Source organism: Chenopodium quinoa, unplaced genomic scaffold (assembly GCF_001683475.1).
Source record: "Chenopodium quinoa cultivar QQ74 unplaced genomic scaffold, ASM168347v1, whole genome shotgun sequence".
NCBI lineage: Eukaryota > Viridiplantae > Streptophyta > Magnoliopsida > Caryophyllales > Amaranthaceae > Chenopodium > Chenopodium quinoa.
Genome location: NW_018744537.1, coordinates 1,019,078 through 1,044,848, shown reverse-complemented (window position 1 = coordinate 1,044,848; position 25,771 = coordinate 1,019,078). Strand labels below are relative to the sequence as shown.

The 25,771-nt window shown below is 35.4% G+C and overlaps 5 protein-coding genes and 1 pseudogene across 5 annotated transcripts; all 6 read right to left on the bottom strand.

The window, feature by feature from the left end:
* Window positions 1–86: 86 nt before the first annotated feature.
* Window positions 87–1,236, bottom strand: LOC110698921 (annotated as a pseudogene).
* A 1,380-nt stretch (window positions 1,237–2,616) lies between these two features.
* On the bottom strand, window positions 2,617–5,947 carry LOC110698920 (probable LRR receptor-like serine/threonine-protein kinase At3g47570). Its single transcript, XM_021876426.1, has 3 exons — window positions 3,247–5,947; window positions 2,747–3,127; window positions 2,617–2,630 (listed from the first exon to the last, which is right to left on the bottom strand). The coding sequence occupies exons 1-3, from the start codon at window positions 5,945–5,947 to the stop codon at window positions 2,617–2,619; spliced, it is 3,096 nt and encodes a 1,031-aa protein (XP_021732118.1).
* A 3,915-nt stretch (window positions 5,948–9,862) lies between these two features.
* On the bottom strand, window positions 9,863–11,883 carry LOC110698919 (probable LRR receptor-like serine/threonine-protein kinase At3g47570). Its single transcript, XM_021876425.1, has 3 exons — window positions 11,484–11,883; window positions 10,512–11,411; window positions 9,863–10,245 (listed from the first exon to the last, which is right to left on the bottom strand). Exons 1-3 carry the CDS (start codon window positions 11,881–11,883, stop codon window positions 9,863–9,865), a joined length of 1,683 nt encoding a protein of 560 aa, XP_021732117.1.
* Window positions 11,884–12,201: 318 nt separating this feature from the next.
* Window positions 12,202–13,191, bottom strand: LOC110698918 (probable LRR receptor-like serine/threonine-protein kinase At3g47570). Its single transcript, XM_021876424.1, has one exon. It carries the CDS (start codon window positions 13,189–13,191, stop codon window positions 12,202–12,204), a length of 990 nt encoding a protein of 329 aa, XP_021732116.1.
* A 1,756-nt stretch (window positions 13,192–14,947) lies between these two features.
* On the bottom strand, window positions 14,948–19,804 carry LOC110698509 (probable LRR receptor-like serine/threonine-protein kinase At3g47570). Its single transcript, XM_021875950.1, has 3 exons — window positions 15,876–19,804; window positions 15,387–15,764; window positions 14,948–15,276 (listed from the first exon to the last, which is right to left on the bottom strand). Exons 1-3 carry the CDS (start codon window positions 18,559–18,561, stop codon window positions 15,263–15,265), a joined length of 3,078 nt encoding a protein of 1,025 aa, XP_021731642.1. The 5' UTR covers window positions 18,562–19,804; the 3' UTR covers window positions 14,948–15,262.
* Window positions 19,805–21,779: 1,975 nt separating this feature from the next.
* Window positions 21,780–25,745, bottom strand: LOC110698917 (probable LRR receptor-like serine/threonine-protein kinase At3g47570). The gene is made up of 6 exons (XM_021876423.1): window positions 25,566–25,745; window positions 25,391–25,469; window positions 22,469–24,430; window positions 22,244–22,321; window positions 21,947–22,133; window positions 21,780–21,843 (listed from the first exon to the last, which is right to left on the bottom strand). Exons 1-6 carry the CDS (start codon window positions 25,743–25,745, stop codon window positions 21,780–21,782), a joined length of 2,550 nt encoding a protein of 849 aa, XP_021732115.1.
* Window positions 25,746–25,771: the final 26 nt, after the last annotated feature.

Genomic DNA, 25,771 nt, shown 5'->3' with positions numbered 1-25,771 from the left:
GTAGCAACATCACTGATGTCCGACCTCTCTCCTGGGACTTCAGCAGAGCAATGAAGTGCGATTTCAAGTATAGAAATCAAGGCATCCTACTTTGCGCTGCTACTCGCATTTTCCCCATTGTCTAGGTCTTGAAGAAGAGCAGGGTCAAGAATCTCAGTTACATGTTTATGTAAAGCCCTTTTCCCAAAACTTAGCAAGTTCAAATTGCCTATAATTATATCGTTAATTGGTCTCTTTCCTGTAAACGTTTGCAGTAAAAGGATCCCAAAAATATAGACGTCGCCACAGGTGGACACCTCGTTCCCTAGTCCATATTCTGCATGTCATACCAATGCATCATACTCCGTAACGAAAATATAGTAATTGGTACAAAAGATAATTTAGGGGACACTAAGAAAAATAAATTATTAATTTAGTTTGCATAATCTTTGGAATTGGGCTAAAAATAATCAAAATATAGCCGATAGTTCCTTTGACTCCAATAGAGCTAAACTGATTTCCATGAGAGTCCGTGATTCCTTTCAAGAGGATCTTGGCTAGACCAAAGTCGCCTACATGTGCAACCATATTTTCATCAAGGAGAATATTGCTCGGCTTGAGATCACAATGAACTATGGAGGCACCGCAATGATGGTGAAGATATTCCAAAGAGCATGCAACATCAACTGCAATGTCAAGTCTTTAGTGAAAATTCAAGTTTTTTGTGACATTTATGCTCTCAACCTGATTGAATACCTCGGTTGGATGCAACCATTCTTCCAAACTCCCATTAACCATGTAGTCATAAACCAAAGCTTTGAAATCTCTACCTTGATAATCAACACTAGAACAAGCTGTTATTACCTTCACCAGATTTCGATGCCTGGTATTTCGTAGGATGTTGCATTCTGCAGTGAAACTCTTTGAAGCCCCATGGTACTCTTGCTTGAATATCTTTATGGCAACGTCGATCCATCGTTATCAAGGCTTCCCTTCCCCAAATGTACCACTGCCGATCAAATTTTCCGAGGAGAATTCATTTGTGGCTTTAACAAGGGTTTGATTAGACAAAAAATTATCTAAATCACTTGAAGTTAAAGGTCCCCTAGCCCTCTGCCTTTGCCAAAAGCTACACAATGACAAAAGTATAGCCACAAGAATTCCGAATAACCCAGAAAGAAGTGCAATTGTCAATCTCTTTATGTGCTTCTTTTTGCTTTTTTCAGTGTTGTGGCTCCAGTTACATCGGGGTAACATTAAATCAGATATGCCTCCACAGCCCTATTGTTCCCGGTTATTAGAACACCAGTCACATTGTTGAAGACTCCTCCAACGGGTACTTCACCTTCAAGATTGTTGTGTGACAGATTAAGGCTTTGCAACTGGAGGCTTGCGAGAAATTTCGGGATTTCACCCGATAAATTGTTGTGCGACAAGTCTAACCGAAGGAGACCCCTTAATGTTTGTAATGCACTAGGAATGATGCCACTTAAATTGTTTTCTTGCATGTATAAGAACTCTAAGGATACGCAACTACCAAGTGAGCTCGGTATCTGACCAGATAGCATGTTACGAGAGACATCAAGTTTGTTAAGATTGTTGAGCTGCCCAACTTCTTGAGGGAGGGTCCCAATTAGATGGTTTCTAGAAAGATTGAGTGCGATTGATAAGGCAGGAAGATTAAAAAGTGTGACGGTATCAAACCGTTAAGCCTGTTTTGAGAAAGATCTAATTCTATTAGTGATTTACAATTTTCAATAGTTGAAGGTATTCGGCTTTCAAGGCTATTATTGAATAAGGAAAAAATAGACAATTTGGTTAAGTTTCTAATAGAGGGCGGAATAACCCCTGATATATGGTTACCATTTAAATTTAAATAAATGAGATTTTGGAGCTTCCCTATACCTTGGGGAATGACCCCAGAAATTGTGATGTAACCAGATGCAAAAAATTGCAATTTTGCCAAGTTTTCAAATGCAAGTTGGAATTTCTCCACCTAATTTGTTGTAGCTTAGAGATAAAAATCTAAGCGATGAGAAATTGCAGATGATTTTTGAGAAATATCCTTTGAAGTTATTTTCAGCTATCTTGAGCCGTTCTAAATTGGTGGCGTTGGCCAAGGAAGAAACAAATTCCAAATCTCCTCTTGTGCTTTTAATACATAATAAAAATATACAATAGGGAGTTATATACCTTGTAACATGATCCAGATAGTAAAGACTTTGACTTTCCAATTGAGGGAACATGGACTAGCTAGATGATGGTAATTAAAGATAGACGACTCTCTAAGTCAACCTTTACATTATCAATATTTTTAAGGCAAAACTCAAGCAATGATATTCAAGATCTTATTAGTGCAGACTACAGACTAACTGTGTAAATTTACTGTAAAGTTGGGGCATGTATCTCGCTACACCAAAAACAAAATAAATTACTGTACTACATCAAGCCAAAAAATCAGGTTTACACCGTATAGTTCCTTCATTTCTTTCCTCAAAATAGAAATAAAATAAAATAAAAAAGGTTCCATTATTTTATAGAAAAAAATGAAAAATATAGCTCGTTATTATTTCATTCGTTAATCTTCTTGTCTTCAGGAGCTTGCTCAAAGTTAGACCATACTTGGTTTTAGATCAATCACACTTGTGAACCTGCACCAAGAAAGAAAGATCAATCAAATATATCAAAGTCAATTTTCAATGTTTTATTAAATTAAGTATTCATTAGCGAGGGAAAACCAATAACTAAACCATTAATATATGTATACCTGCTTGAAATCTTCTTCTTTGCCGTAAGCTATATTCAAGAAGCTTCTTTCTAACCGATAATAGCTTTGCAACGACATTGCTCATGTCCATCCTTTCTTGTGGAGCCTCAGTTGAACAAGACAGCGCGACCTTAAGTATAGAACTCAGGGTCTCCAACATAAAACTGCTATCAATCTCCTGACCATGTATGTCTTCAAGAAGAACGCGATCTAGAGTCTCGATCACATGTCCAGGAAGAGATTCTTTGACAAAGCAATGTAAGCTTACACCCCCCTTGAACATGTCACTTGTAGGCCTCTTTCCGGTTATCAGCTCTAGTAAAAGAATTCCAAAACTATATACATCGCCTTTGGTAGATACCTCGTTTCCCAAACCATATTCTGCATTGCATAACTCGAATGTTAGTTGTTACTACGTATATCACATTATCAATACATAAGTACATACATACCAACTATATAGTACTGGTGAAAAGTGTGTGAACATTATAACTAGTTACCTGGGGGAGTGTAACCGATAGTTCCTCTAACACCCATAGAGCTGAACTCATTCTCATGTGAGTTGTTGATGCCTTTTGAGAGGAATTTGGCGAGCCCAAAGTCCCCGACATGTGCAACCATTTCACCATCAAGGAGAACATTACTTGGCTTGAGGTCACAGTGAACAAGGGAGATCCCACAATGGTTGTGAAGATAATCCAACGCAAATGCAACATCAATAGCAATATCAAGTCTTTGGTAAAGATTCAGCTTCCTTAAGGTATGTTCTATGCCTTCAATCGGCCTATTAATTTCGTCGGCTGGATGTAACCAGTCATCCAAACTACCATTCGACATGTATTCATAAACTAGAGCTTTGAAATCTGTACCTTGATAATCAACACTAGAACAAGTTGTTACCACCTTGACAAGATTTCGATGTCTTATACTACGAAGGACCTTGCATTCAGCCATGAAACTCTTAGAAGCACCGCGATAATCTAGTTTAAATATCTTGATGGCAACAATTGATCCACTCTCTTGAAGGGTTCCTTTGTATACAACACCAAATGCTCCACTACCAATCAAATTTTCCTTGGAGAACTCATTTGTGGCTTTACGAAGTGTTTGATAAGACAAATTCGAAAAATTCCCAGAATCATCTGAATGTGTAGATTCCTTGGTTTCCTTCTTCTTCCATAAACTATATAATGACACAAGTAAAGGCACTAGCAAAATAAACCCAAATAATCCACAAATTATTCCAATCATCAATTTCTTCCTATGTTCTAGTCTTCTTTTTTTAGTGTTGCTGCGGCTCAAGTTACAACGGGGCAATTGTAACTCGGGTATGCCTCCGCATAACCTATTGTTTCCATTTATCAGAATACCGGTTGCATTTTTGAAAACTCCTTCTATGGGTACTTCACCTTCAAGATTGTTGTGTGATAGATTGAGGCTTTGCAATTGGAGGCTTGTGAGAATTTTCGGGATTTCACCAGATAAATTGTTGTGTGACAAATCTAGCCAACGAAGACCCTTTAATGCTTGTAATGCATCAGGAATGGTGCCGTTGAAATTGTTTTCTTGCATGTATAAAATCTCTAATGACACACAACTAGTAAGAGATCTTGGTATATTATCGGACAACATATTATGAGAAACATCAAGGCTATTGAGAGTATTCAGTTGTCCGACTTCTACAGGGAGAGACCCCGTTAGATGGTTTCCTGAAAGATTGAGTAGGATGGACATGGTGGGGAGACTAAAAAGTTGTGACGGTATTGTGCCGTTAAGCTTGTTATTTGAAAGATCTAAGCTTAGAAGTGATCTACAATTTTCAAGATTGGGAGGTATTTGGCCTTCGAGCTTATTATTGGATAGGGTTAAAGTTGACAACTTAGTTAAGTTTCCGATTGAGGATGGAATGACCCCGGATAAATGGTTACCTTTTAAATATAAATATGTGAGGTTTTGAAGGTTCCCTATGCCTCGAGGAATGATCCCTGTGAATGTGTTGTTACCGGCTGAAAAGAAATGCAATTTTGCTAAGTTTCCTACGCAATTTGGGATTTCTCCATCTAATTTGTTGTGGCTTAGTGTTAAATAAGTAAGAGATGAGAAATTGCAAATGATCTTAGGAAAAACTCCTCCAAAGTTATTATCTTTAATTTGAAGCCATTCTAAATTGGTTGCATTAGTCAAGGAAGAAATAAAGTTCAAATCTTCGGGTTGGTTATTCCCAAGGGAGTTTGTGTAAAGGTTAAGGTAATTAAGCCATGATAACTTATGCAAAGAAGGAACTTGTCCTCGAAGATTGTTTTTCGATAAGCTCAAAACTTCTAGATCCGATGCATTAGATATTGAAGTTGGAATATGTCCAGTGAATCGATTATTGGATATGGAGAACCACCGTAGATAGGGAAGAGAGTTACCCATATATGAAGGAAGGTTTCCTACAAAGTCATTCTGCGCTAAACTTAATTTGGTTAATGAAGATAGGTTGAAGATCGAGGGAGGGATTTCTCCAAAAAAATTATTGTTGTCTAAAATCAAAACTTCTAGATATCTTAATTTACCTAGTTGATTAGGGATTTTTCCTGCCAAAGTGTTGCCACCCATGTGGAACTCGACGAGGTATGATAAGTTCCCCAAGAATGAAGGGATCACACCTATCAAGTTATTCCTTGCCAAATTAAGGTATTGCAATTGTGACAAGTAACCAAGCTCAGGAGGGGTTGCACCCACCAACCTATTATTGTCGAGACTTATATCAATAAGTCTATAACAACTTGATATATTTGATGGAATTTCCCCTCCAATGGAATTGTTAAATAGCCAAAGAATTTGCAAACGATACAAACGATTAATTTCTTGGGGTATAGTTCCTCCAAAACTATTATCTTGAAGGTATAACTCCCTAAGGAAGCTCAAATTGCCAACATGTGGAGAAAGGATACCTGTGAGTTTCGAGTTACTTAGGTCGAGTGTTGTCACTCTTCGATGCCTACGACCACAAGTAACCCCATGCCACTTACAAAAGTGGAGGGAGGCATTCCATGAGCTCAGCACACCTAGAGGATCATCACTTATCTTGGCTTTGATTTCAAGCAATGCTTGCTTTTCCGTGTTGTCGTTCCCGGCGATTACCAAGAACTGATGGCAGCAAAACATAGTCGTAACCAAAATGAGCTGCAAAAACAAAGAAGATGCACATGACATATTTAATTTTATGGATCCAAAAGGGTCATATACAATGGTGTTACCATGTTTACAAAGGAGATCACTTTTTATTCAGATGCATAAGTGAAAGTTGACAAAAGTAATCATTGATGTATAAAAAAATGACTGTCACATGCTACATTGTTGCACATCAATGAAGAAATTATGGAGGGTAACTCTGAATATAACAAATTAATTATTTGGTTTATAGTCTAAAATAGTACCCTCTCATGTTTTCATGCGTACAATAAGGGAGTCACTTAGGTTTTTTATTATGATGCTGACATTCAAGTGTTTTGACTTTCTAATTGATGAACATGGACTAGATGAGAAGGTAACATACTAACATGAACCATTATCTAAGTCAACCTTCATTTAATCACTCTTTTCAAGGGATACTAAATGATACTTCATCGCATTAGATCTTATTAGAGCACGTGGACCATACATATGAAGCTAGTGGTCAAGACAAAACGGTCAACCGAGTCAGATTGGGTTGGGGTTTCAGATCTTATGGTTTTAGGTTCGGCTAATAATATCTTTGCCTCACTTTAACCAGTATAATTGTAAATGTGAAACTTTTACTAATAATATCTTGAATTATCAATAACTATAAATTATATAGGTACAAATTATATTATCTTACATATAATTTTATTATTTAACTTGGTGGTGAGATGATTTTCTAAAATCTAATGTAGTTAAGTGGGTTTTGGGGAACATTATATTTAATCTAGATAATGGGTTGGGAGAAAAGCAAAAAAAAGCAAAAAGAAAAAAAAAAAAAAAAAAAAAAAAAGGTTACTTATTGAAAACTATATTTTTCTAACAAGTACACACATAATAAATAAAACTATATTTTTCTAACAAGCACACACATAATTATATTTGGGTAATCTTGTATATGGCTAGCCACACGGTGTGGCCACATTGCTTTATACTACGTAAGAGTAATCTTCATTTATATGTATGAGTAACCTCATTTAATCATAAGAGTAATCCCATTTTGTCCAAAAAAGTAATACAAATTCATTATACGAGTAAAATCAAGTAATTTAAAAAATATCCATTAAAAAAAAAAAGTAATTTAGAAATCAGTAACCCCATTTGTTCATTCAAGTAACCCCCTATTCTTTTGTTTTAAAAAATGAAAGAATTATTCCACTTATTTAAGAAACTAACTCCTTTTTCTCATTTAAGTAACCTACATATGTTAAGGTAGCCCTATTTGTTCATCACCGTGACCTCTATTCTTAATTAATTATCTTATGTGTGATTATGTGAAGTGGCCACACCATGTGGCTAACCACATATAAGAATTTTTAGGGAAACACACATAATTATATTTAATGTTATGTATAATTGACATTATTTTATTTTTTATTTTTATTTTTTTTATAGAGAGAGCCATATAAGGTGGTGATGTAGACGAAATTTAAAATTCATTTTCAAATTTTGGGTATACCCTCAAGACTTTAGCCAACTAAGCTAGTGGTGTAACACAACATTGGTATACCACAAAGCGTGTGGTGTAGGTAAATGACGAAGGAGGACAATGCGGAGCAGTTTTTAAACAAACACGTCTTTACTCTTTTCAAACTTTAGCAAATATTGTGTAGTCCGTACTCACTCGATTTCTTTTTTACGGAGGATTTTTTACCCTTTAACTTTTATGGTCAACTTTTTGAAGATTTGACCTTAAAATTCACTACTCCATATTAAAAACATCAAAATAAAAACCAATTAGAGGATCTAGGCTCCCCCTTGGTTTGAACCTCATCCCCCCGTGTGACAGGAGGGGGCTTCCCGTGCACCTTATCTGTAAAAAAAAAAAAAAAAACAAAAAAAAAAAACAACATAAAAACCAATCTAAGAATGTGAGGATAAAGGTGAGATTATTTTGTAAGCAGAGGTGATAAAAGTGACTTTTTCATTTTTATTTTGATGCGTAAAGAATAAAAACGAACGAAGGGTTAAATTGGGCAAGAAAAATCTAGCAATAGTACCCAAAGATTTCACACAAATTACTGGAACTCTCCCGCCGGCAACGGAAAGCATATAGCGGCTGCCGGCGATATATTCGCTGCTCGGAAGAAGCCGTATGTTGCCAGTATTGCAGGCGTGAGAAGAGAGAGACAGACTTTCTGGAGAGTTCGTTCTCCATTTATTAAATTAGGAATTACTCCGTACTCAATAGCACGCTCATAAATTTGACCAAAGTTTATCTCAAGGTATAATTTTTTGTATTACTGGTAGTTGTTTTTTGTCTTAGGGAAATTGATCCTTTTTTTTTTTTTTTTGGTCTTTTGGTTTTGTATTTAATGTGTAATTTACATGTATGTTCTGGAAGATGAAAATCAGAAAATAAATCATAATTTGATTGTTTTGTAATGAAATTGAGGCTGAATAATTTTTCAAGTAGTTTAATTGAGTATTTTTTTTTTTTTTTTTAAATTTTTTGCGCAATTGGAATTTGAGGCCTTTGAATCTTAATAAACTCTATGAAGATAAGATAGTGGAGTTGAAAATTTTATCAAATAAGATGAATTCAAACTTTTCCAACCTGAAATGCTTTTGGCATTATCAAATTCAGAAACAGTGAAAATCTAGAAAATTAAATTCTTAAGCGCAAAGATTCTGATATTCTGAACAGGTGTTAATGATAAAGTTGTACTAGCTATCAATAATGTAAACGAATTTGGCCAATTTTGTTCATGATCAATTCTATTTTGGCTGTTATATACTTATATCGTGCACAATATGGAGGTATATATAATATATGGTTGCTTTTGCCTTTGAAGTTAACTTCCAACTATTTGTCATGAAGTAGGGCAGGATAATAGTTACTGAAGTAACATGACTTCATTTGTTAGCTGGAAATTGGAACTTTTGGTTGTTGTGAGCTCGAAATAACTCGGTTTTGAGTTAATGCTGCTGAATTACTGCATTCTTTTGGAGTTGGAACTGATCATCTAAATTTCTAAGATAACGGACTGCTAAACAAAGGTTCGTTTTCTTATCTATACTTCTCAGAAGTTCTGTTTACTATGCTTTTTTGTTTTGTTTCTGCTTCTTGGTTTAGCTGCAAACAGCCAAACATTACTGAAATTTATGCAAGTTGATTTCATGTTTAGTTGTTCGAATGATGGCGAGCTCTAGCCTTTTTTTCTTTTCAGAGTACTGATTACAGAACATCCTATCATAGGCAGCAGAGTAATGTGCATGTAATACATTGAAGGGCCTTTGAAATGAATATTGAAAGAATGACATGCGGTTTTGGTTCAATAATCATCTTTAAATTGTTGGTACTTTAGCTTTTAGAGAGAAATATTAGCTTTCGTGTCGTTTAGTTTGGAGTTGGAGGGCAGAGTGGCCTGGGTTTATTAGCTTTCCTCTCACAGATTTTTTTTTTTGATACTTTGATTTCATATGAAATTTATGAATGGAAATATTGCTGCTTGGCTTCCATTTTCTTAATGCTAGTATGTTAACATTAGTCGCCTGTGCCTTTAAAGATGAAATTTCATTCAGATAAGCTATAATTTGCTCATCTTAGAAACACAGAAACCAGAACAAAAAACTTGAAAATTGATCAATCAAGATGTATCTGCTATTCTGATCTTAGGTCAGAACTAATGAACAAATTTTTTTATTTTTTAAAAATATTCTTAAACGAAAAAAAAAAAAAAAAAAAAGGAGAAGCTTTTTCAGAGAAGTCACAGAAGGCAGAACCATATTATCTCATTCTAATGTCCACCACATCACAAGTTTGGTCACGGACTGATAAAATAAGTTTGGGGGAACTTGATCACCCTCTTGTTCCTGCACCCAGAAGAAAAGCAAATGAAGTCTAATTCTGAATTTAAAACTAGTCATTACATAAATAATCCTGTGGTTTTTTTAATCTTTTTATTATCATAGGGTAGCTGGAACATTATCTGCACGAATTCTCCTTCTTTGTTGCAATCTAGTTCCAAGAAGCTTGTTTCTGATTGATGTTAGCTTTGCAGTGACATCACTCATATCCAGCCTTTCTCGTGGGACCTCAGTTGAGCAAGACAATGCGATTTCAAGTACAGAAATTAGTGCCTCCAACATCAAGCTGCTATCTGTCTTCTCAGAGTCTATGTCTTCAACAAGGGAGTGATCTAGAATCTCGATCACACGTTCAGGTACAGCTTCTTTCACATAGTGATGAAGGCTTATTACTTCACTGAATATATCATTAGTAGGCCTTTTTCCTGTGAACATCTCCAGTAGAAGAATTCCGAAACTATAAACATCACCATTGCTAGACGCTTCATTTCCCAAACCATATTCTCAAAAATTATTCACACCTAAAGTGTTATTGTCAAAAATGATGGGGAGGAAAATTTGGAGAAAAATACTAGTGGAATCTAGCAAATTACATGTACTGAAATATATACTACCTCTGTATATTATTAGTTGCAACTTTGGGGCATTATTTGTGAGATATAAAATATTCCAAAGTTGCAACTAATAATATACAGAGGTAGTATATAGATTAAAGGAATGAGATATTAATTAGACGATATTTTTTTACCTGGTGGAGCGTAACCAACAGTTCCCCTGACTCCGAGAGAGCTGCACTGATTTGCGTTAGAGTTACTGATGCTCTTTGAGAGAAATTTAGCCAACCCAAAGTCACCAACATGGGCAACCAATTCTTCATCTAGTAGGACATTGCTTGGCTTGAGATCACAATGAATTATGGGTGCACCACAATTATGATGAAGATACTCCAACGCACTAGCAACATCAACTACAATATCAAGTCTTTGTCGTAGACTTAACCTAGGTGCAGTATCTGTGTCCTCAACCACATCAATTGCCACTGGATGCAACCACTCTTCTAAGCTTCCTCTAACCATGTACTCATAAACCAAAGCCTTGAAGTCATTCCCTTGATAGTCAACACTTGAGCAAGCAGTAATGACCTTGATCAAATTCCGATGTCTTATAGTCCGGAGGACTCCACATTCAGCCATAAAACTCTTCGAAGCACCATGCTGCTCTAGGTTGAAAATCTTGATTGCAATAATGGATGTTTCCACAAGGTCATGAAGGATTCCCTTGTATACAGCCCCAAATGTGCCTCTCCCAATCAAATTGTCAAAAGAAAACCCATTTGTGGCTTTTAAAAGGGTTTGATAAGACAAATTTGGATAGTTCTCTGAAAAATTACCCAAGGGTGTGGGTAATTTAGTCTTCTTTTTATACCAATAGATATAAAGTGACACAAATATTGTCACCATCGATATAATTCCAAGAAGTCCGAAAACTATTCCAAGTATGAATCTGTTTTTGTGACCTAGGCTTTTTTTCTGGTTCTTTTTGTTGCATTTAGGAAGCTTCAACTCTGGCTTACCTCCACACAATCCCCTAATTCCATTTAGTGAAAGACCAGTTGCATTACTGAAAATTCCACCAGTGGGTACTTCACCTTCAAGGTTGCTATTGTATGATAGATTGAGCACTTACAATGGAAGGCTCTCCAAAAATTGTGGAATTTTACCTGATAAATTGTTCTTAGACAAATCCAACACATTGAGACCTTTCAATTCGCTCAATGCACCAGGAATGGCGCCTTGAAGAAAATTTCCATTCAAGTACAGATTCGTCAACTCTACACAACTACTGAGTGTGCTTGGTATTTCACCGGACAACATGTTTCCAGAAACGCCAAGCCAACCTAGATTCTTGAGTTGCCCTACTTCTTCAGGAAGGGACCCATTAAACTTGTTCATTGATAGGTCGAGATGAACAGACGTAGTGATTTCAAAAACTTGTGTGGGTATTTTGCCACTGAGGCGGTTGGAAGCCAGATTCAAGGACAGTAGACTATTACAATTTCCTAGACCTGAAGGTATTTGGCCAACAAGATTATTATTTTGTAGAGTAAGAACAGTCATCATTGTTAAGTTCCCAATTGAGAAAGGTATTTTACCTAACAACTGGTTAGCATGTAACATTAGTCTGCCGAGATTATGGAGCTTTCCTATGCCTCGAGGAATGACACCAGAAAGTTTATTACTGAAAGCATTAAATTTTGTCAAGTGTTCAAGGTTTTCAATGCAAGTTGGAATCTGTCCACCTATATAATTATCATAAATTTCTAAATTGGAAAGCATTGAGAAATTACAGAAGATCTTAGGGAAATTTCCTGATAAAATATTACCACCTATATCCAAGTATTGTAACTCAGTTGCATTGGCCAACGAATAAGCAAAGTGTTAATCACTAGGTTGGCCATACCCCAGTGAATTATTGGCAAGGGTAAGGCGTAAGAGATTTGCTAATCTGTGGAGAGAAGGAACTTGTCCAGTAAGATTGTTAGAACTAAACTGAAGAACACTTAGACCCGAGGAATTGATTATAGAAGTAGGAATAGATCCGGTGAAATTATTATTGAAAATGGAGAACCACTGCAGATTTGGAAGTTTGATTCCCAAATCTGAAGGAAGGTTTCCCTCCAAGTTATTCACTCCTACATCAAAAGCCTCTAAGAGTGTGAGGTTGAAGATTGGAGATGGGGCTATCCCTGATAACATGTTCCCTCCAAGTGAGAGCAATGTTAATTTATTCAATTTGCCTAAGCTCTTTGGGATGCTTCCACTTAAGTAGTTGTAGTACAGGTAGATTTTGGAGAGGGATGATAAGTTCTCGAAAGATAAAGGGATGGTGCCTGTCAAGTAGTTCTTTTCAAGTCTAAGAAGTTGTAGATGTACAAGGTAACTAAATTCAGATGGGATCTTTCCTACCAACCTGTCAGAGCCGATATTGAGTTCCGTGAGCCTTGAGCAAGCTGATATATTTGGTGGAATGTGGCCTTCAATGGCATTTTTACCGAGCAAGAGATACCGCAGTCGATTCAAACGGCCTATTTCTGGAGGAATTGTACCACCCAAAGTATTATTGTACAGGAACAACACCTTCAAGAAGCTCAAATTTCCAATAGATGGAGAAAGGAAACCTGTGAACTTCGAAGAGTATAGTTCCAGCTTCTTTACTCTCCCACCTCGATGACATGTAATACCATGCCATTCACAGAAGTGGACTGTGTCATTCCACGATCTCATAACCCCGAGAGGGTCACCTGTAATTTTGGCTTTGAAATCGAGCAATGATAACCGGTCTGTCTCATTACTCCCAGCAATGGAGAAGTGAAAGGAGTGGAAGAGAGCAGAGGCACAGATGATTAGGAAAAATGAGATGCTTGACATGCTTAATCTTTGGGAGATAATTAAGGGACTTAACTATTCCGGTGCACCAACAGTACAGTTGAAAAGATATGAATAATGGTTATGTTAAAATCAAAATAAAGTCTCTAACCAAATTTATAGAAATACGTTGGTGATGAGACTTCGGAGACAAAACAAGATTAGTGAATGATGAACACAATTGCTAAGAGAGCGAGCTATCACAATCAGCTGTCACACATCCACTATCCCTTGCTACAAGTTATGAAATTTCTCTCCACTCCTCCAGTTTCTACGGTCCAATATTGGACTTAATCATCGTTTGACCTTTCAATGGAGTTTTGTAAAGTATAAAGTATATGCAAGAAAATGTGCTATGGCATTAGTCATTAGTCCTGGCTCCTGAAAATTTAGGCATGGACTATTATGTATTTATATTCTTCTACGCAATTTATTGACTACATCTTATGATCACTTAATATTAATTTTAATTTGCAATTATCTCTTTAATTTCCAGGATAGTTGTTAGTTTTTCTGCAATTTTATACTCCATCTGCTCTGTATGGAATTTTCCATTTTAATTTCCATTTTGGTGTCCCAAAATTATATTTTTTTAATAATTAATTTATTTACAGTGATAAAATTTCATCATTTGGTCCTTCTCAAAATCGTGTTCACATTGAATATAATATCCATGGAAAAGTGAATGTAAGACTAGTTAATACCCGAGCCATTCTCAAATTTTATAATGAATACAATACATGTTAAAAATTCTGGAATTTAGTTAACAAAAAATGGTTAATTATTGCTATATTTGTAATTATTTTAGGAATTACTCTGTATTCATTTGAAGTTCTTGCTGAAATTTTGTTTCAAGTTTTTTTTTTTTTTTGTGTGTGTGTGTGTGTGTGTGTGTGTGTGAGAGAGAGAGAGAGAGAGAGAGAGACTGTGTGTGTGTGTGTATTGGTCCGTGATTGTTCAATTAGTAGGAAAAATCATCATATTTAATTTTTTTGTGGGACTGGAATAGGTTGTTGATGATCTATTGCTCTTGTATTTATTTATGTTTAATTACAATTAAATTCTGGAAAATGGAAATGAATCAAATTATATATAAATCTCATAGGATGTCTAGATATTGTATATTAATATGGGCGAATTAAATCTTGCTCAGTTATTTGTGATCGATTATACTTTGGCAGGCAGCTATGTAGTGCACATAATAAGCGGCCTGAGTATTAAATGAAGGTATTATCATCAGGATAAAAGTTGTTGCAGTAACATGGACTTCACTCGTTAGCTGGAAATCGGAACTTTTGGTTGTATCGAGCATGAAATGGACTGCTAAATAAGGTTAATTTTCCTAACTATACTACATAAAAGGACTGTTTATTATGCTATATTTCATGTTCTGTTTCTGCTCACTGGTTGCAAATACTATGGAAAAATAATGCAATTGTCAAATATGACCATCAAAGAAGTTAATAAGCGTAGAAGTATGAAGTTAATCATTAGTGTCAAATAAAAACAATACATCATATGAAGTAGAAACATCATTAAGATCATTAGTGAAAGAAAAAAAAAATTAGCATTTGTAGCCCAATTGACACGCTGCTAGAGGTCATGAACTTGTGACCAATAACTCCTACATAGTCCGCGACGACTTGGAAAGTTTGTACATCGAGGTTTCTTCCATGGAATTTTTCTCAAACTTTTCAAAAGTTAATCATTTATAATCATTAATAGTAATCCAACATGACTCGGTTGGTTTGGTGAATATGCTTAATTAGCTACATACATTTTGTACGAGTATTGAAAGATATGCCAGTGAATAATGTATCTGATCACACAGTATATAGATAAGGAACTAAAATTGTTTATTGTGATACAAACAAAAAGCTTAAAGGAGAAAAACCATCAAATGATTCAAAGACTGTAATCTGAAGTAGATAGTTGCTCTACTGTTCAGATCTTAAGTCAGAACACTGTAAGGGGAAAAGAAAAAAATAAGAAACAAGAGCAAGATTCTTTTTAAGAGAAGTCACAGATACATAGAAAGCTTGGTCATGAGCTGGTAATATTAGAGAGATCTTGATCACCATCGTGTTCCTGCAACCAGAAGAAAAACTAATGAAGTCTAACTGATATTAAAAACTGTCATTACAGAAATAATTCTGCAGTTGCTCTTTTTATCATCATTATGGTAGTTAATACATTACCTGCACGAATTCTCCTTTGATCTAATCTAGTTCCAAGAAGCTTTTTTCTGATTGATGATAATTTTGCAGTGACATCACTCATATCCAACCTTTCTTGTGGGACCTCAGTTGAGCAAGACAATGCTATTCCAAGTACAGAAGTTAGTGCCTCCAACATTAACCTGCTATCGATCTCCTCAGAGTCTATGTCTTCAACAAGGGAGTGATCTACAATCTCGATCACTCGTTCAGGTAGAGCTTCTTTCACATAGTCATGAAGGCTTATTCCTTCACTGAACATATCATTAGTAGGCCTTTTTCCTGTGATCATCTCCAGTAGTAGAATTCCAAAACTATAGACATCACCATTGGTAGACGCCTCATTTCCCAAACCATATTCTGCCAAAAAATTTAAAAAATATTAGAAGAATCTCGCAAATTACATGTACTAAAATACATAGAAATAGGATAAATGAATAAGATATTGATTAGCCAGTTATTATTATTTACCTGGTGGAGCGTAACCAACAGTTCCCCTGACTCCAAGAGAGCTGGATTGATTTGCAATAGAGCTACTGATGCTTTCCGAGAGAAATTTAGCCAACCCAAAGTCGCTGACATGTGCAACCAATTCTTCATCTAGTAGGACATTGCTTGGCTTGAGATCACAATGAATTATGGGTGCACCACAATTATGATGAAGATACTCCAACGCACTAGCAACATCAACTACAATATCAAGTCTTTGTCGTAGACTTAACCTAGGTGCAGTATCTGTGTCCTCAACCACATCAATTGCCACTGGATGCAACCACTCTTCTAAGCTTCCTCTAACCATGTACTCATAAACCAAAGCCTTGAAGTCATTCCCTTGATAGTCAACACTTGAGCAAGCAGTAATGACCTTGATCAAATTCCGATGTCTTATAGTCCGGAGGACTCCACATTCAGCCATAAAACTCTTCGAAGCACCATGCTGCTCTAGGTTGAAAATCTTGATTGCAATAATGGATGTTTCCACAAGGTCATGAAGGATTCCCTTGTATACAGCCCCAAATGTGCCTCTCCCAATCAAATTGTCAAAAGAAAACCCATTTGTGGCTTTTAAAAGGGTTTGATAAGACAAATTTGGATAGTTCTCTGAAAAATTACCCAAGGGTGTGGGTAATTTAGTCTTCTTTTTATACCAATAGATATAAAGTGACACAAATATTGTCACCATCGATATAATTCCAAGAAGTCCGAAAACTATTCCAAGTATGAATCTGTTTTTGTGACCTAGGCTTTTTTTCTGGTTCTTTTTGTTGCATTTAGGAAGCTTCAACTCCGGTCGACCTCCACACAATCCCCTAATTCCATCTAGTGAAAGACCTGTTGCATTACTAAAAATTCCACCAGTGGGTACTTCACCTTCGAGCTTGCTATTGTATGATAGATTCAGCATTTGCAATGGAAGGCTCTCCAAAAATTGCGGAATTTTACCTGATAAATTGTTTTTAGACAAATCCAACTCATTGAGACCTTTCAATTCGCTCAATGCATCAGGAATGGCGCCTTGAAGAAAATTTCCATCCATGTACAGATTCGTCAACTCTACACAACTACTGAGTGTGCTTGGTATTTCACCGGACAACGTGTTTCCTGTAACGCGAAGCAAACCTAGATTCTTGAGTTGCCCTACTTCTTCAGGAAGGGACCCACTTAACTTGTTGAATGATAGATAAAGACCAATGGATAAGGTAGAGATATCAAAAAGTTGTGAGGGTATTCTACCACTGAGGCGGTTGAAAGACAGATCCATGCCTAGTAGGTTTTTACAACTTCCTAGAGTTGAAGGAATTTGGCCAACAAGATTATTATGATATAGATTTAGAATAGTCATCTTTGTTAAGTTCCCGATTGAGGATGGTATTTTCCCTGAGAATTGGTTAGCATCTAACATTAATCTGTCGAGATTACGGAGCTTTCCTATGCCTTGAGGAATGATTCCAGAAAGTTGGTTACCGGAAGCAGCAAATCCTGTCAGGTATTCAAGGTTTTCAATGCAAGCTGGAATCTGTCCGTCTATATAATTATCATCAATTTCTAAAGAGGAAAGCATTGAGAAATTACAGAAGATCTTAGGGAAATTTCCTGATAAAATATTATCACCTATACCTAGTACTTGTAAATCAGTTGCATTGGCCAATGAATAAGCAAAGTTCAAATCACCAGCTTGGCCATGCCCTAGTGAGTTATTGCTAAGAAAAAGTATTGAGAGATTTGCTAATTTGTGCAGAGAAGGAACTTGTCCAGTAAGATTGTTATCATCTAACTGAAGAACTGTTAGACCTGAGGAATTGGATATAGAAGTAGGAATTGATCCGGTGAAATTATTACTGGAGATGGAGAACCACTGCAGATTTGGAAGTTTGATGCCCAAATCTGAAGGAAGGCTTCCCTCCAAGTTATTATTAAATCCTAAACCAAAAGAGACTAAGAGTGTGAGGTTGAAGATTGAAGATGGGACTATCCCTGATAACATGTTCTCACCGAGTGCGAGATATGTTAATTTATTAAGTTTGCCTAAGCTCTCTGGGATGCTTCCACTTAAGTTGTTGGACTCTAGGTCGATTAAGTAGAGGGATGAAAAGTTCCCGAAAGATGAAGGGATGGTTCCTGTCAAGTTGTTGTTATGAAGATTAATATATTGTAGATGCACAAGGTAACTAATTTTAGATGGGATCTTTCCTACCAACCTGTTATTGCGGATATCGAGGGCCAAGAGCCTTGAGCAAGCTGATATATTTGGTGGAATGTGGCCTTCAATTGTATTGTTACCGAGCTGGAGATCGCGCAGTCGATGCAAGCGGCCTATTTCAGGAGGAATTGTACCACCCAAAGTATTATTGTACAGTTGCAACACCTTCAAGAAGCTCAAATTTCCAATAGATGGAGAGAGGAAACCTGTGAGCTTGGAAGAGTATAGTTTCAGCTTCTTGACTCTCCGGCCTCGATGACATGTAATACCATGCCATTCACAGAAGTGGGTTGTATCATTCCACGAGCTCATAACCCCAAGAGGGTCACCTGTAATTTTTGCTTTGAAATCGAGCAATGCTAACCTGTCTGTTTCATTTGTCCCAGCAACGGAAAAATGAAGGCAGTACATGAAAGCAGTTGCCAAAATGATGAGGTAAAATGTAGAGAATGACATTATGCTAACTTATGGAAGTAAAGCCTTCTCTGGTATAAGAATACAGATTTACAGACTAGTTAAGAGTTGGAAAGAACACTCTTAACTATTCTTTGCTATTTGGGGGACTTTATATAAACCAGAGACTATGGCGTGACTGGTGAGAGACGACTTGACTCTAATTTCCAGCCCAAAAGGAAAAAAATAAATAAATTAGCAATTAAATGAAAATACAAGAAGACTAGAGAATTTTTAAGCTAGCTGAGTCATACACGCACTAATACATGATTACATGTCAATGTCCATTGACACATCTAGACAATTACTAGTTTTGTTTGATCTACTCATTTTATCTGACTATTCCAGAGGTCACGTAGTTCCGTGCCGTAAATCATATGCAACGGCAATTATAAGTTAGTAGATCAATTTACAATATTGATACTACCTTCATTTTATATTATTTGCAACAACTTAACACAGAATATGATTAGAAAATATTTAATTATTTTAAATAATATGAAACAGAGGTAGTTTAAAAATTAGTGTCTTTGTGACACATTGGTATAAATTTAAAGTTACGCTGATGATTGTTAGTATAAAAATTAGCACCCTTAAAACACATTGGTATTAAAATTAGCAATCAGCGACAAATTGGTATACAAGTTAACACCTTGTAACACTTGACTGGCACATAGTGTTAGCTATTAGGCAATTTAGTTAACGTAAATAAAATAGTAGGTAAGTGGGTTAGTTTGAGTATTAAAAAAAATTATTAAAGAAAGATAGTGGGGTTAATAGTTTATTGAAAAGTAATGAATGTGAGTTGGGAAAAAAATAATAAAAAAAAAATTTGTAGTGAATTTGAGTAGGGAATATGAAAGGAGAGAAATAACATATTAATGTAACTTTTTGGCTTTTTTTTTAAAAAAAAAAAAAAAAATAATTAAAACGTAACAATTGAAAAACATGATCACATTTTGTAAATATAACACTTAAATAAATAAAGACTTAAAGAGAGTATAACATTTTTCACATTAGGCCCATTGACATGCATGTACGTTTTTTTGAAGTAGGTAAATAATCTATCTTTTTTTTTTTTTTTTTTTAAAAAAAAAAAGAATAGTTATAAATTCTTTTAGTTGTTATTCTAAACAAAAGTTGGCATAAGATTGAACGTCTTGAAGTTAGTTGAAATATAGAAGCTGACAACAAATTTATTTTTGAAATTAATCAATTCATTAATTAAAAGTTATATGCCATCTACAAATGAAATTTAAATCAACAAATACATAAAATTGAATTAAATAAGGGTTTTCTTCATCAAAACTACGATCGTTGAATAGAAGTTGACAACAAATTTATATAAATTGTTTTTTTGTTTGTATTACGAAAATTAAAAGTTGGTTGTAATCTCAAAAATGTGTCATTAGAAAATTAATATCTCTGTTTTAAATTATTTGCAACTTTAGAATAATTTTTATCTCAAAATAATACTCCAATTTATAAATAATTTGAAATGGAGGTAGTATACGAATCATTGCACTTGCACCATATGATCTATTCGTGAAAGGTGAACGAAACACAACTCAACTTTTGAAGAAAAAATGTACTCCCTCCATTTTTAAATTAATCACCAAAAAAACATAAAATTGATGGGAACGAACATCGGTGAAAGAATACGAGTGTAGTAGGTAGGTGCATGTTGTGGAAGACCGTTTACTAGTCTTGGATTATAAAGTACTTTAAACGAAAATATTTCCATTTTTGGTATATTAAATTTAACACTTGAATTATTAAACTATATTTTTTCCAACAACTAGTATATATATGTTCTTCATTAGTGACCACCAATGTGGACATGTAAAAACTATTGGGATTGAAATTAAAAAATAACATTGAATCGTTAATGTTTAAAGTAAAAATTATCGTGCATGAGTTCGGTCAATCTTGGTTGATTCGTATGAATGTGTAATTTTAAAATAGGAGCATCGTGTATTTTATTTTTTACTATTTGTATAACTGGTATTTAAGGATATAAATTTTTTTTTTTAGGAAAGTATTTAAGGATATACTTGGTATAAATGTTTATATTATACATGTGCAAGAAAGTTGTGCAACAAGCAAACACACAATCATTACAAATTTAAAGTTCTACGTGATAGTTTTACACTAAGACCCTGTTTATTTCACCTTATTTTTGCTGAACTGAAATTATTTTTACTGAATTGAAATTAATTTTACTGAAGTGAAATTATTTTTACTGAACTAAAATTAATTTTAATGAACTAAAATTATTTTTACTGAATTTTTTTTTTTTAAGGTGAAGTGAACAAGGCCTAAGTAAATACATATTGACTTGCTGACTCGATGTGAGAGACGACTCCTAGATGATCAGCGACGACTTGGAAAGTTGAAACATATACCTTACCAAAAAAAATTCATAAAAGCTATGGGATCTTTTCACACTTGGTCCAAAGTCATGATTAAACTTTTACATGAGCTAGAATGTGGACTTTCAAAATATTACGATACGTACAGTTATACAAGTACATAGTATTAAAAAGAAACAAAGAAATCCGTCAAAATAAATAAATAAATAAAGGAAGTATATATAATATTTGGATATATAAAGTAAATTTTTATTTAATGTATATCTAACGTACTAGAAGTCTAGAAGTGTATACATAGTTACAGTACCTAATTTATAAATCTCAAACCACATGCGCCAAGTATCATCCCCTCCATTAATTTTTTTTTTTTTTCCAAAATAATTTAATTGATAATTTAATATATATTTACATACTTAATATTTTAATGAATATACATCATTGCTGTGATGTTTAACTTTTCCTCTCCCTATTCTTTACATTTCTTCATAAGAAAAAAAAAATATATATAACTATTAAAAATAAATTGATTCTAAGTTGATTTTATTTTATACAATTGTTATATTGCATGGGCCAAAAGCCTAGTTAATGATCAAAAAATCCCTTCAAGAAAAAAGTTAATGATCAAAAAAGATGAGCTTGTAACCATATCAAATATATTTGTAACTGTATGTTGTCATACTCCTTTGTTTTTCAAAGTTAAAATAACAGAATAGAAAATAAATTGAGTACAAGTGTTCTTGATATTTTATTGAATGCTAATATCCGAGATCAAGCGGCTGCAATTTTCAACATATATAGAAGTTTTGAACATATATAAACATATGGTTGTTCTCATTCTTCTTTCTACAATTACACAAACTTCCTCAAAGGCAGAGCAACTTGACTCAATTCGACATCGATCACTCTTTTGATCCTACATTGAGAAAATGAACAAATAAGGTCGTACTCATATAATTTCATATCAATCAGGTGAAAATCTCAAAGAAATAGTTGAATCATTACCCATTAGAATGAACCTCCTTTGTCGTAAACGAGTTCCAAGGAACTTGCTCCTTATCGATGATAGCTTTGCAACAACATCACTCATTTCCAACCGTTCTCGCGGCACTTCAGCTGAGCAAGAGAGTGCTACTCCAAATATCGAAGTCAAGGCCTCCAACATTACTCTACTACTCGTATCATTAGTCTCCTCTTCATCTATATCTTGAAAACGAGCGGGATCTAGAATTGAGTTCATCTGTTCCGGCAAAGCTTCTTTCACAAAGCGATGTAGGCTCAGCCCACCTTCGACATGTGATCAGTAGGCCTCTTACCTGTAAACATCTCAAATAAAAGGATCCCGAAACTATAGACATCGCCGCTAGTAGACACCTCATTTCCCAAACCAGACTCTGCAGTTATGACAAAAATACGAAATTGATGTGATGAATTAAAAGGTTTGGTTTATAGTACCCTCCATTCAAACAAAACCGATACTATTTTTAGAAAATGTAACAAATATTCCGAACATGAGATATTATTGTGACTATTATAGTTACCCGGAGGAGTGTAGCCGATAGTTCCTCTTACACCAATTGAGCTGGATTGATTTGCATGAGAGTTGATGTTGTCTTGTAGGAGAAACTTGGCTAGCCCAAAGTCACTAACACGCGCAACCATTTCATTGTCAAGGAGAACATTGTTTGGCTTCAGGTCACAATGAACTATGGAAGCACCACAATGATGGTGAAGATAATCCAAAGCAAATGCAACATCGATCACAATGTCAAGCCTTTGGTGAAAATTCATATTCCTTGAGTTATTACTTGTGCCTTCAATCATTTTCGATGGATGCAACCAATCATCTAAGCTACCATTCCCCATGTACTCATAAACCAAAGCCTTGAAATCTCTTCCTTGATAATCAACACTCGAACAAGCTGTTATCACCTTAACTAGATTTCGATGCCTAATGCTTCTAAGGACCTCACATTCAGCCATGAAACTCTTCAACGCACCACGATACTCTAGACTAAACACCTTGATGGCAACAGTTGGTCCATTATCATCGAGAACTCCCTTGTAAACAAGCCCAAATGTACCACTGCCAATCAAATTGTTTGAGGAGAACTCATTTGTGGCTTTTAGAAGAGTTTGGTAAGACAAATTAGGAAAATTTTCTGAAACTTCAGAAGCTAAAATTTCCTTATTTGAGTGCCTACTCTTTCTTTGCCTGAATATATATAGTGATACAAGTAAAGCCACTAACAAAATAACCCCAAAAATCCCTGAAACAATTGTTGCTTGTAATTTCTTCTTATGCTTCTTTGGCTTTCTTTTCTGAGTATCGCGGCTAAAATCATTGCAGTGAGGCAATTTTAACTCAGAAATTCCTCCACAAAGCATACTGTTTCCATCTAGTACTACAATACTCGCGTTGCTAAAGACTCCACCAATGGGTACTTCACCTTGAAGACTATTATGTGATAAATCGAGGGCCCCTAGCAATTGGAACCTCGATAAAAACTTTGGGATTTTGCCAGATAAATTGTTGTGTGACAAATCTAACCAATAGAGACCTTTTAACGTCTCCAATGTGTTAGGAATGGTGCCATAAAAATTGTTTTCGCGCATGTAGAGATACTCTAACGACACACAACTACCAAGAGAGCTTGGTATCTGACCTGATAACATGTTACGCGAAACATCAAGGGCGTCAAGATTATTCAGCCGCCCAACTTCTTCAGGGAGGGATCCGATAAGGTGGTTTCTGGATACGTTGAGTACCAAGGACAAGGCGGGGAGACTAAAAAGTTGTAACGGTATCCTGCCACTAAGATGGTTATTAGAAATATCCAATTCTGTTAGCAGACTACAATTTCCAAGAGACGATGGTATTTGTCCTACAAGTCTATTCTCGGAAAAGCCGAAAATAGATAATTTTATTAAGTTTCCGATTGAAGGTGGAATAACTCCAGACAAATTGTTATTTCGTAAAAGTAAAAAGTAGAGGTATTGAAGCTTCCCTATGCTATGGGGAATGACCCCCGAAATTGCATTTTGATCAGCAGCAAAATATTGCAATTTTGCTACGTTTTCAATACAATTTGGTATTTCTCCAATTAGGTGGTTTTGGCTTAATATTATATAGGTAAGTGTTGAGAAATTACAAATAATATTAGGAAAAACTCCCGCGAAATTATTTTGACTTATGTCTAACGCTTGTAAATCGGTAGCATTGGCCAAGGAAGATACAAATTTCAAATCATCAACTTGGTCGTACCCAAGTGAGTTAGTATAAAGGCCGAGGCGAGTAAGCTTTACTAGCTTGTGTAAACAAGGAACTTGGCCTTGAAGATTGTTCTCACCTAATTGGAGAACTTCTAGATTTGAGGAGTTGGATATCGAAGCTGGAATTTGTCCAACAAATCGATTATTTGATATTGAAAACGATCGAAGATGTGGCAACGCGTTACCAAAATCTAGAGGAAGGCTTCCTATCAAGTCGTTATGACTTAAATCTAAAATTGTCAATAGTGAAAGGTTAAAGATCAAGTGTGGAACAACTCCAAAAAACTTGTTATATTGTAAATCTACAATGGTAAGACTTTTTAGTTTGCCTAGACCAAATGGGATCCTACCGAACAAGTTGTTTTGAGCAATAAAGAGCATCGAGAGGGATGATAAGTTCCCGAGAGATGAAGGAATGTTGCCTGTTAAGTTGTTACTTGACAAGTAAAGATATTGCAAGAGGGATTTCTCCCACCAACATATTACCATCGAGGCTAATATCGATAAGTCGATAGCAACTTGATATGTTCGATGGAATTTCCCCTCCGATGGAATTATTATACAACCATCAAATTTGCAACCTTTGCAAATGACTAATTTCTCGCGGTATTGTTCCTTCAAAAGTATTGTTTGAAGGTACAACTCCCTTAAGAAGCTCAAATTACCAAGATGGGGAGAGAGGATACCTGTGAGTTGCAATGAATGCAAGTCAAGTTTCATGACTCGTTCGTGCCTACGACCACAGGTTACCCCGTACCAGTCACAAAAGTGGCGGGTGTTTTTCCATGAACTCATGACACCAAGAGGGTCATTTGTTATTTTGGATTTGATTTCAAGCAACGCTAGCCAGTCTGTGTCGTTGCCCATCCGGGCTATCGAGAGCAGCGGACAGCAAACATACCAATAGAGAAAAAGATCCAAGAAAAGAAATAGCATGAGCTCAACATGTTTAATAATTTGGAGCTAGATATAAGACCTATCAATAACGATAGAGATGTTATATATAGACAATATAGTGAAAGACATGAAATTCATAGAATAATAAGTTAGTGAATGAAGAACAAATGGCTGGATTATTACTTGTAATAGTTTTGAACATGTTGTAGGGACATGTATGTGCAAAATGTGGAGGACATTAGTAGTTTAGGACAGCCTTTATCAAGTAAATATTTGACTTAACATTTTAGGACAGCCTTCATGATCACTAGAACACTGCTTACTGATCAAAAGAGCTAAGCAGCTTTGCAAAACATCAATCACCTCGTGCACCTGCAGCCAGAAGGAACTAATTTACATCTGTAGGATCTTAATAGCACGGTGTAATCAAGGGAAAATCAAACTTAGATTTTACTTAAAAACTCATACAGCAGTAGTAGAATCTTTACCTGCAAGGATTCTTCGCCTTTGTTGGCGACGAGTTCCAACAAGCTTGTTTCTAATAGATGATAGCTTAGCAGAAACATCACTCATGGAAAATCTATCATGTGGAAGCTCCGCAGAGCAAGAAACTGCTATGCCAAGAATTAACACAATAGACTCCAACATTGCCCTGCTACTTGTCTCCTCTCCAA